Consider the following 12,094-nt stretch of genomic DNA (forward strand, 5'->3'; position numbering starts at 1 on the left):
AAGAACAGATTAAAAAAACGAGAGAGAGAGAGAGAGAGAGTGTTCATTTAACCCTTTAAGACCGATTCTACAAATGTCTTCTAAATGTCTTTTTTTAATTAAAACGTATGTCCCTATAATATCAGTGGTTCTCAAACTTTTTCATGTCCAGGACCACCCAAAATTATATGTATTTGGCCGCGGACCCCCATCTCAAAATATCTAGTTCCAGGGACCCCCCAAAAGCAAAGATTTGAGTTACAAATGTTTCACTATATATATATTCAAAGAATTGCACTCATTTTTCACGATTTTTCAAAAATAGCAGATCTACAAGCTCATGGCGTGGCACTCGGTGCCGCGCTATGAGCTTGTACATCTGCTATTTTTGAATAGCCAAATAAATCTGTGAAAATGACACAGATTCCGCGTTCCCGGTCTTAATGGGTTAAACACCTGAACCCTAGCATGTTGTTGAGAGAGACAGATGCCAGGTTTTATGGTATCATAGTTACTTTGAAGCACTAAAATGTTGTTTTTCTTTGTACTCCATTTATGTGACCGTTTTACCCTGTCATTTGTCGACCAGGGTTCCTGCCAAGTAAATTGTGTCAGGGAAATAAAAGAGAAAACAACTCATCCTGCGATGGCCTGTATTCAAGGACTACCCAGAGCCTAGTATCTGCACTTTCCACAGGAAGAAAAAAATAACACCCATTATTTATCTTTTGTTTACGAGACACACGCACATTATTTAAATGTGCGGCGCATTAGAGGCGACGTGTTCGATTCGATATAGTATAATGCGATGTTTGGCCTTAATGGAAAATCAATGGCGAGACACGACCGCCACCTTCCAAGACCATGCAGACGCAATTTCCAATTGACATGTGGAGCGTCCGCGTGATTGATTCTGACTGCCGTCGGATTTTAATATCGTTCACTGGAAGCTCATTGACTCTCAAACATCGTTCTGTGGTTTATCTACAAAATGTCACAATGCTCCCTCTCCCTCTCTCTCTCTCCCCCTCTCATCCTTTCTTCCATCAGCTTCACAGTAAAAGCCTCAGAGTTCATTTATCTATTTGTAACTCTGACGGTTACAAATACCCTTACGGGTCCATTTGTTTACATGTGTACACTCTAAGAGTTAAAGGGGAGTAAGTGATATTTGTTTTTTTAACATAAGTGTATAGCTATAATAGCTATACTATTCTGCTAGCAATGATTGCCATAGATTGTTCAGTAACAGGAGTAATTCCCTCGTCTCTCCAGCTCTTTAGTAAAGTAAACATTCATTTTCAGGTCCTGGCACCAATTGTATCTAATCAGGAGACAGAACTCATACAGAATACAGGACAAACAAGTGAAATTGGAAGTGATGACACAACAACTAAATGAGCAGACACAATTTGAACTGGAACGCTACAAAATTGAAGCTGATAAATTATCTTTGTGGACTTAACTCTCCTGATTGGATAAAACTGGTCAAATATATTTTCTGATAAATAAAGAGCTGGAGAGATGCTGAGATCCCTGTTACTGAACAAACACTCTATATCAATGATTACTATCATTACAGAGCTTTAACTTTTAAACCAAAAAATATCTTTCAAACAAAAACACACACCGACCCCCTTTAACCACTTATCGTTTTATTATCTACTTTCACTATTTATTTATTTAATTTAATTCATCCAAAATAGGGACGCCAGGGTTAATGTGGTTAAATGAACACTCAGGATTTGACAGCCTCTCTCTCTCTCTCTCTCTCTCTCTCTCTCTCTCTCTCTCTCTCTCTCTCTCTCTCTCTCTCTCTCTCTCTCTCTCTCTCTCTCTCTCTCTCTCTCTCTCTCTCTCTCTCTCTCTCTCTCTCTCTCTCTCTCTCTCTCTCTCTCTCTCTCTCTCTCTCTCTCTCTCTCTCTCTCTCTCTCTCTCTCTCTCTCTCTCTCTCTCTCTCTCTCTCTCTCTGAGGTACAGGGTTGGATCATCCACAGCACTGAGGTAAGACACCAGACAGATGTTACAGTAGATAAACAATGTCCTGCGTTGCTACACGAACAGATGTCTTTCCATGCCGTTAGTAAGTAAACATGTCCAACACATCAACCACCTCATGCATATCACAGTATATATATGTTACAGTATGATTGGAGAACCAGTACGATTGAAGAAAGCGCGCTCGTTTTTACCACCCACCCAGCACTAGAGGGAGCCACAAGCCAGGCTTGTGCACAAACATATATGGCCACACACACACACACACACACACACAGTCACACACACAGTCACACACACACACACACACACACACACACACGCGCACGCGCTCATGCTTTTTTTGGTTTATTGAAAGCAGGACTGTTTAGATACTTTTATTGTGTTCTGGCTTTTGTTTTACTTTCTCCCTGACACACACACACACACACACACACACACACACACACACACACACACACACACACACACACACACACACACAGTGATCCATGAAAAGAACTATTCTGTCCCTATCGGTTTACAAATCAAACGGCGCTGAGTCGACTAGTGGAGCGTCGGCCGGTCACCGCGGGCACTCGCGCCTGGAGGCGCGAGGGCGCGCTTCCTCGGCCTCAAGCTCCACTAAGTCGGCGCGCCGTGCGTGTGAACGCGTGTTCAGCGTTCCCCTCATAGATATTATGGTTCCCCTAGCGTAGCTTCCTGGTTGCTACACAGGAAAAACTGGAGAGTACATTTCCCAGAGTCGATTTCGTAGAGGAGCTGTTTAACTCTGATATAGTATAATTGACTCGGGTTAGTGCATAACCATTGCCTGTGGCCAATAGAGTGAGAGCAAAATTCGAGAAGAATTTCTATTGGAGTAATACAGCATGGCCACGCCTACTATGCCACAATTTCTCTTTTTGACGGCGCCATTTTTCTCTCCGCACTAGCCTCCGTCGTGTCAGTAAGGTCTGCACAATTCTAGCAACAAGAGCAGTAGTGATATTTTTCTTCACTCAAATGTCAGGTAAGATGATTATTATTTGTTAATTTATTAAACGGCAATGTGTGTCACTGATTTGCATTACAGCTAGCAGTAGCCACAGTCACCCATCATATGCAGGCTGGTGTTAGCTGCTACGTTAGCATGCATGCTATTAATTAAACGTTTTACTGGTTTATGGACAATAACTTATTAAGAACAGGTACGTCGGTGCAACACAAGTATTACATTATCAACATTATTGCTATCATGTTTATTTATTTACCAGGGACAGTGCACATTAACATGTTGGTTTTCACATCCATGTAATGAACCAGAGTTAGCCAGAAGCTAACAGCTAACAGCCAGAAGCTAACAGCTAACAGCCAGAAGCTAACAGCTAACAGCCAGAAGCTAACAGCTAACAGCTTTCACCTGTAGTCCCTGAGCAGGCTGTTAAAAGTGGTGATATAACTATCCATACAAAAACGGTTGTATTAATACCATACAAGACCAGTAGACATAGTACATGAGACAGAACAATTATATTTTATATGTTTGTGGACTTTACTGAGACAATGGCACGTGGCTTTGACTCTGTATAGAGTAACATGAGTTTGGCGCGATGTGTGTTTAACTCTAGAAGGAGATGCTGTTGTAGCTTGACTGTTTTACTAGCAGTAAATAGACATTAATTTGACGCACTGTTTGGTTCAACAAGTGTTTATCTGCACCGAGCATTGTACTGGGTTGACTAATGTTAGAGGACGCCGCGGGTTTGGGGTTGTTTTCATTAAGCTGTTGCTTGTTTCTCTCGCTAAACCTGGCAACACCTGGCTGCCATGTCCGCTTATTGTAAGCGGTTGGTCGCGCTTCTTTTGGGGCTTGTTTTGGGGTTGAAAAGGACCGTATGAGAGTAGACGGTACACGGCCGGTCGTACCGTGTCGGTCGCGCATGCGTGCCACACTCAATTGTATATTAGGATCATATTTATGATTAGGATGCCCACATTTGCCTCTAATTTGTGGAGAAACTGTCGATGCGGAACCAAACTGTCAAGCAATTGTTTCCGCCCAGACACGTTTCACTGTCGCACATGCTAATGCTAACAGATATCATAACAAAGTTATTGAGCGTACGAGGCGAACTCAAATGAAACTATACTGGTTCCCCATTCATTCAATAGCAAGACGTATACTGGCGCCCCATCACCGTAACGTTAGGTATGTGAATGGAAACATGTGGAGAGCAGTGGTGAAGTACTCAGAAATTTTGCTTAAGTAAAAGTTGCAATACCTCAATATAAAAATACTCGGTTACAAGTAAAAGTCCTGTGTTCAAAATGTTGCTTGAGTAAAAGTACAAAAGTATTGGCATCAAAATATACTTAAAGTACCAAAGGTACTACAATGTTTGAAAAATAGCAGATCTACAAGCTCATGAGCTTGTAGATCTGCTATTTTCAAGTAGCATATTTATAAAATAGGGCTAAAATAGGTTTCAAATACTTGTAGTGGAGTAAAAGTACAATATTTGCCTCTGAGATGTAGTGGAGTAAAATTAATGACAATTTGAAATACTCAAGTAAAGTACAAATACCTCAAAATTGTACTTAAGTACAGTACTTAAGTAAATGTACTTTGTTACTTTACACCACTGCTACATTGCCTGCCTGTAGATAGTGCTTTTGTAATAGTTTCTAATTGTAACACTCCTCATACTGCATGAGTTGTTGTACCCTATATCGTCTTAGTAACATTATTATGTTTTCTCCATCAAAGCATGCAGGCTGTACGTGTGAAACATCTTGACCGGCAGAAATACATCTGCTTTGAGGGACCACTGTCTTTTACATCATTTCTGGAGTGTGGTGAGTGAAACATTGTTGCACAGCATGCCCTATGCCATTGATGGTGTACAAATGATTTGGGTCCATTTGGTTCCATTTTTACACTGTCTTAACATTGATTTTACAATATAAATTGGGGTCCCAGAGATAGACATGCCATTAAGTGGAGATCCTTGATATTAAAATGGTTGAGAATCACTGCTAGAGCCGTAAAAGTCTTCTTATTATGGGGGTCCCTGGCATATCTTTTCAAATGGGGGTCTGTGGGCTAATTGTCAATTTGGGGGGTCCTTGACATGAAAAAAAAAAACAAGGCACAATCCATTTTCTTTAGGATAGAGTGATTCAATGTCTTCAGTAGGGCTGTCAATCTTCCTCATATGATTGAATTTCCAGTGGCTAATTTAATCCATTTTTATGACATTTTAATTAATACAAATTAAATTAATTGCACAACAGAGTTATCAATAAGCTTGTGCAATCTTGTTTTGTCTTCAGTTGCCAAGAAATTTGAAATTCCTAGTACCTCAGACTTAAAAGTCTATGATGACTTGAACACTGAAGTTGATGAGGAGGCGTTTCAGTTTCTTATAAAGAAACCAGACCTTGGTGTGTTGGAGATTCGTTCACCCCAAGACCCAAATCCTGAAGGTGAGATCTGTTGCTTATCAACATGGAGCCTTATAGCCTCATCCATACAGTCCTGGCTAACCTAAAATGTCTATTTTTGTACTTTGAAATCATCTTTGTTTCTATACGCCTAATGTAAGTAAAAGAGAGAGTGTCTGAGGAAGAACTTTGTTGGTGTGTGGTTCCTTCCTAATCTAATGTGAGCTTTTTACATTACACTTGCCACAAACATTCCTCTCTTGCTAATCACACTTGTTATGTCAACATTATTGCTAGATTCAGTGAGCCCCTCTGCAAGCAATTCCATTGCCAGCTGCAGCAGCTCGTTTGTCAGCTCTGGTGCAGACAATGACGGGGACTCGGATGACACCATCATTTTGCAGCCTAGTCCTGCTCCAAGAAACAGAGCTGACCTGACTCGTCTCGCTCAGGTAAGCTTTGCTTTTTTTGGGGGGGGGGGGGCATGGTTTACATTTTTATCACCTTAAATATACTTGGCCACCAAATGTAGTGGCCTGTAGGACCAGTGCTTTAAAATATTACTGTCTATCCCTGTATTTCCCCTCCCTTTTTTTTACTTCCACTTAGATGGTTGAAAAAATTCTGAAGGACAGACCTGGCGGAGAGAGGATCATTACCGAGTATGCTCGGACAAAAAGCCTAACGGATACCAGAAGACGCGACATGGTGAAGATATTGGTTGCACACATGGCAAGTGAACATGGGTATGTTGTCATCTAAAAATTATGCACCCAATACACAATTTTGGTTTTACTTGGTGCAGGCCAGAATCCTCCTTTTGCAGAAGGCAGCGGCACAGCAATACTTTTGTTTTGATCTCATACGTGTGTGTGTGTGTGTGTGTGTGTGTGTGTGTGTGTACTGTAGGACGAGTCCTTCAAGGCGTGTTAAAGAGGACTATGCAAAGGGCATCACTGCCTTATTCCCATACCTGGCCGATCCCCAGGGAAATTTGGGCTATGTAAGTACATAAAACACCAAGTCTAACGCACATTTACACATGCTCATTAAAACCAAATGACACACTTCCCCCCCCACTTTTCTTCTTGTGTTTTAGGAACAGTATTACAATCCAGTAGATGGGAGTGGGTTTCTGGCATGGCGAGTGAAATCCCTTCAAAAAGAAGCATCAGAGGGACAAAAAAAGAGCAGAAATGTTCAGCCACTGACGGGTATGTGATTTTGATTGTAGTTAGAATTTAAGGGGGAAGTCACATGTTCACACACATACACACAGGAAGAACCAGTGCAACATGTCATGTTTCCCCCAGTCCACTGTCTAGCAACTGTGCAGATGGATCCTTATAGTTAATGCATATCACTGGAAAGTATTGCAGCAGTATATGTGGTTTCTACACTGTTACAGGTGGTCCAAATGCTGGCGACAGAGCTCCCGTCTGTGAGGAAAACCAGCTAACTGCAGAAACCCAGTGTCGTGAGGCCATTGCACTGATGAAGCATACAACTGACGAAGCAATCATCAAGGAGAAGATGAAACAGACCTTCACCCATCGCCAAGCAATGGTTCATGACCCACAGTCCTCCGACATATTCACCACCTTTACACGATTCCTAGACATCGCAGGAATGGTATGTGGCTCTTCAACTGCCTTGCCTTAAAAATGGTTAAATGGTGCTTTTTTTTATCCAAAGCGCTTTACATAGATTGTGCATTACATTCACCCATTCACACACACATTCATACACCGATGGTGGAGGAAACCATGCAAGGCACCAACCTGCTCATCAGGAGCAATTAAAGTCTTAACTGATAAATAAAGTCTAATTTTATGTACTGTATGCCAAAAAATTTAATTCAACCATGTTGTATTCCATCTTGTCTGCAGATTGAGCAGGATTTCAGTCTGCTGTTTGGTGATGATGTCTCGGCAAAGTTCCTGGAGAAGTGGCCTACCTTTTACAGACAGAAAGTCCTTCAACAAAGTCGTGGCCTGACCCAAACAGGCGACCTTCAAGACCTGCTTCAGAATGCTGAATCCACAACAGAACTGGAAAATGGTATGCTTGAATTAAAGGAATATAATAACCCATTAACTGCCAGAGGTATTTTCATATTCTTTTTTGCCAGTGCCAGAGTTTTTCATTGAAAAAAATTAAGTACTCAGGAGCCGAAATATAGAATTTTTAAGTTTTAAGTTAACAACAGACATGCAAAAGTGTCACTTTTCAGCTACAGTCACCTTTTTGAACCCAAATAGGGCAATTGTGTGACACCTGACCCGAAAGAAAACAACATGTTGTCACCTTTTTCACCTCGGGGCTGTTTGCATGCCTGTAACAAGGAAGTGGATAGGTGTCTAGATCTTTGACTAATCATATCTCCTTGGTCTTTGGGTCAAATTGGAGATTTTTTTTTTTTTTTTTCACTTCACGTAGATCTACGCGATTGGCACGTGGCGGCTTTAAATAGGTTCGTGTAGATCTACGTGATTGGCAGTGAATCAGATAATGGAAGGGTGAATTGTTTTTCAAACGAATGGAAACACAGCTTTAAGTCACATGTATTTTTATTCCTCATATTTTCAGGGTGGGACAGTGAGATGTCGTCCCTCTTGCTGCTTATCCACCTCATGCCACCATCACCTCAGGGCCGCAACAAGAGACCAGGAAAGCTCTCAGCCAGACAAGCCATTGATTACCTTGTGAAGTTCATCAAGGTAAGGTTACAGTTCAATTAAAGTATATAAGAAGAATCACTGTTCTGTCCCTAATATTGACCCTTAAAACAAGATCATTGCGAAATCATGCAAAGACTGTATCATCTGTAATCAGCGAGCGATATATTGGGGTGATTTGTCTGATTTGGCCCCTCACAGATCTATCGGCCTGAGATACGCCGGTATGAATAGAAGTTTTTTTTCCTTTACATTTTGCAGAATATAAATTATACAGCAGAAAATGTCCTTATGGTTCATCTTCCATATTGTGGCAATAAAAGTGATTCTGGAGGCTACCTAATCGTGACCAAAACATCCCATTGCGATCCGGCTCTAAACTGTTTGCAAACGGTGACTAATTTTAATAGCAAGACTAATAAAGTTCTCTTTTCACAGACTGGGACCAGTGTCCAGGGGCATCTGGAGAGCATCACAGAGAGCCTTCAACCCTATCTGCTTGCTGTGGGTACCCAGAAGAGTGTGATTCACAAGTACTTCATTGTGATTGACAAACGTGCAATCCCTTGTAAGTCACCAGATTCTCTTGCCTCTTTTGACGAGCTTTTCAAAGCTCATTTTGTCTTTGGTACCTCATACAACAGGGATCTGGCCAATGTGTACAACTTCTTGCAAACCGCTGTTTACCAAATTGATGCTGCTACCACCAAGGTGAATCCCAGGGTTAAGGAGATGAGGGCTCGGATGATGCACTGATTCTTTTTGTATATTTTTTAGATGCTGTTGTTTTATTTTGAGGGCTCTGATGCTGCACAGATTTTTTGATACCTAGAAGATATTGTATTTTGAGGGCTCTGATGCTAAAGTAATTTTTTTTTATACTAAAGATGTTTTGTTTCATTTGCACAAGCACTCAGGCAAATGCCAATTCGCTGACAAAGCACTTGAAGTTGATCCACGGACTTTGTTCAGGAAAGACACTTCGTCTTAAATGTGGTCAGCCTGGTTGTTCACATGCCTTTGGCACTTTTTCTGGGTTTCGAAAGCATCTTAATAAAGCACATGAACCTTGTGATGATCCTGGTGAAGGCCCTTCTACAGCTGAAGATTTAGCAGAAAGTTATGTTGATGACTTTCCATCAAGCAGTGTCCCTTCTGACCCAGTCCTTCTTAATAAGAGTCTTGTAGACAGTTGTGCTGCAACAGTAGCTGAACTTAAAGTGGCAGGTGTAGGCGAAACAATCATTAACACTTTGGTAACTTCAATGGAAGAGATTGTTGATGATATCCGTAATCAAGCAAAAGAATCCGTGAAGCAGTGTCTATCTTTACAAGAACCCATCAAAAGTGAGGTTGAGGGTAAAATTGATCAGTGTTTTAAGAAAATTGAAAATCCCTTTGGTGTCTTAAATTCTGAAACTAAGAGAAGGAAATATTTTAAAGAGAAGTGGGGAAGGGTAGACCCAGTTGAATATGTTCTTGGTACAAGATTTGATACCCTGCGCAATCGGACTACTGGAACCTATGATCCGGCTGTTGTTACTGATAGATTTGTTTATATCCCAATTTTGAAAACATTAGATTGTATTTACAACCACCCTAATATCAAAGAGATGCTGCAGAGTCATTCCAGTTCAAGAGAAGATCTTAATGACTTTTGTGATGGTGAGCTTTTCAAAAGTCATCCTCTATTTTCAAAACAGAAGCATGCCATTCAGTTGCAGCTTTTCTATGATGATTTTGAATGCGCAAATCCGTTGGGGAGTAAAAAGGGAATACATAAAATAGGAGCAATCTATTTCACCTTGCGTAATTTTTCTCCAAAATTCAACTCAATTCTGCTTAATATTCATTTAATCGCTTTATTCCATGCCCAAGACATTAAAACACACACCTTTTCTAAAATACTTGATCCACTTGTGCAAGATATAAAAATACTGGAGAAGGATGGAATTAAGGTCCCATTGTATGATCAGCCAGTGTATGGAACTATTGTCCAAGTTACAGGTGACAACTTGGGTCTTCACGGTTTGTTTGGTTTCGTAGAATCATTCAGTGCCAGATATTGTTGCCGCTTATGTCTTATTGAGAAAGAGGACTTTCAGACAGAATTCAAAGAAGATTCACCCAAGATAGTTATGCGGACTCGAGCACTTCATGCAGAACACTGCCACAAAATGGAGACGACGACTCCTAAACCTACCTATGTGATGGGTGTTAAAAGTTCTTGCATTCTAAATTCCTTGCAGTACTTCAATACATGTGACAATTTCTCTGTCGATATTATGCATGATATCTTGGAGGGCGTGGCACAATACGAAATGAAACTCCTAATACTACACTTGATCAAAAACTACACAACATCACAGGAAATAGACAGGAGAATTAAGAGCTTTAACTATGGTTACCTGGAACAAAACAACAAGCCACCTGCATTGAGGTTATCAAATGAATCAAATGACTTGGGGTTAAATGCAATCCAATCCTGGTGTTTACTTCGCAATCTACCACTTATCTTTGGAGACTTAGTTTGTCCAAATGATCAACACTGGTATTTGCTTCTGCTGTTGCTTCAAATAGCAGATATTGTATTTTCTCCCAGGTTATCAACTGGCATTACTGTTTATTTGAAACACTTGATTGCAGAGCACCACGGGTTATTCAAGCATTTGTATCCCAACAGGAAGCTAATACCAAAGCATCATTTTATGGTGCACTATCCTACATGTATTCGTAAAATTGGACCACTTTTGCATGTCTGGTGCATGCGTTATGAAGCGAAGCATAATTTCTTTAAAAAACAACTAAAAAGTTTCAAAAATATTACTTTGACTTTGGCAAAGAAACACCAATGTCAAGTAGCATACAGTTGGCAGACATTTGATCCCAACAGACGGGTGCTTGGTCCAGGTAAAATGGTAGCGTTAAATGTGATGGACAGGGGCTGTGAGATAGCGGAGACTCTTCAGGTACGAAGTGACACCAAGGTGTTAGATGTTAGATGGGCCAAACACCATGGAAATGTGTATCGTCCAGGTTTAGTTGTTTGTCTTAAAGTCCTTAGTGAGATGCCAGTTTTTCACAAAATCCACCGTGTTGTTCTTAAAGATGAGAGGTTACTGTTGTTTACATTTGCACTACAAACAGTGTGTCTGGATGAGCATTTTTATGCATTTAAAGTTGTGTATACTACAGATGGACCTCATGTAGTTGATGTCAAAGAGCTTTTGTGTTACAAAGCATTCGATATAACAGATGTCATACATTGATGACGATTCAAGCTCATTTATTGTTCCATACCATTTCCTGTGACAAAAAAAAAAGAGAATCACTTGAACTATTGCACTGAGGATGAACACTATTAGTTTTCTTTTATTTCTTTGGGGTGAACAGATGCTGCTGTCACTTTACAGAGGCCAAAATGTATTTGTTTTATTTGACTTTCTATCGATTACTTGCCCCATGGAGCATTGAATTCTTGGAGATTATTTTTTGTTTTGGTCACATTCCTGAGCCAATTTGATGACCGGTGGAATAGGAGACTCATGAGTATCCTACCGGAGACTCATGAGTATCCTACCGGAGACTCCACCGGTCATCAAATTATTGGCTCAGGAATGTGACAAACAAAACATTTTCAATTAATTCAAGGCTTCATGGTGTGTGTGTAATTGATAGTTTTTTTTTGGGGGGGGGGGTGAGCTATACCTTTTTTAAAAGGGTGAACAGATTCTGCACTTTTAAAGGCCAAAAAAATGTAAAGTTTTTATTTTACTTTTTTTTTCTATCGATTACTCGCCCCATGGATTCATGGAGATTTTCTTTTGTTTTTGTCGCATTCCTGAGCTAATAATTTGATGACCGGCAGAGTAGGTTACTCAAGAGTATCCTACCGGAGACTCCGCCGGTCATGATCAAATTATTGGCTCAGAATGCGACAAAAGGCTTCATGGGGTGTGGAATTGATAGAAAATAAGTACTTTTTTTTTGGGGTGAACTCTCTGCTGTCATTT

General features: G+C 40.5%; 2 protein-coding genes across 6 annotated transcripts in view; one reads left to right on the top strand and one right to left on the bottom strand.

Annotated features, from left to right (window-relative positions):
* The window catches only part of vav2 (vav 2 guanine nucleotide exchange factor), a 328,621-nt gene that overhangs the window by 223,872 nt on the left and 92,655 nt on the right, over nt 1–12,094 (bottom strand). The gene's annotated exons all lie outside the window — the stretch shown is intronic.
* On the top strand, nt 4,728–8,837 carry LOC308078207 (uncharacterized protein; the record flags this gene model as incomplete). The annotated part of the gene is made up of 10 exons (XM_080419332.1): nt 4,728–4,815; nt 5,293–5,445; nt 5,701–5,855; nt 6,013–6,149; nt 6,313–6,406; nt 6,503–6,617; nt 6,812–7,035; nt 7,293–7,464; nt 7,993–8,123; nt 8,520–8,837. 10 exons carry the CDS (start codon nt 4,728–4,730, stop codon nt 8,835–8,837), a joined length of 1,587 nt encoding a protein of 528 aa, XP_080275458.1.

Source organism: Gymnoscopelus braueri (genome assembly GCF_963280865.1).
Source record: "Gymnoscopelus braueri genome assembly, chromosome: 22".
NCBI lineage: Eukaryota > Metazoa > Chordata > Actinopteri > Myctophiformes > Myctophidae > Gymnoscopelus > Gymnoscopelus braueri.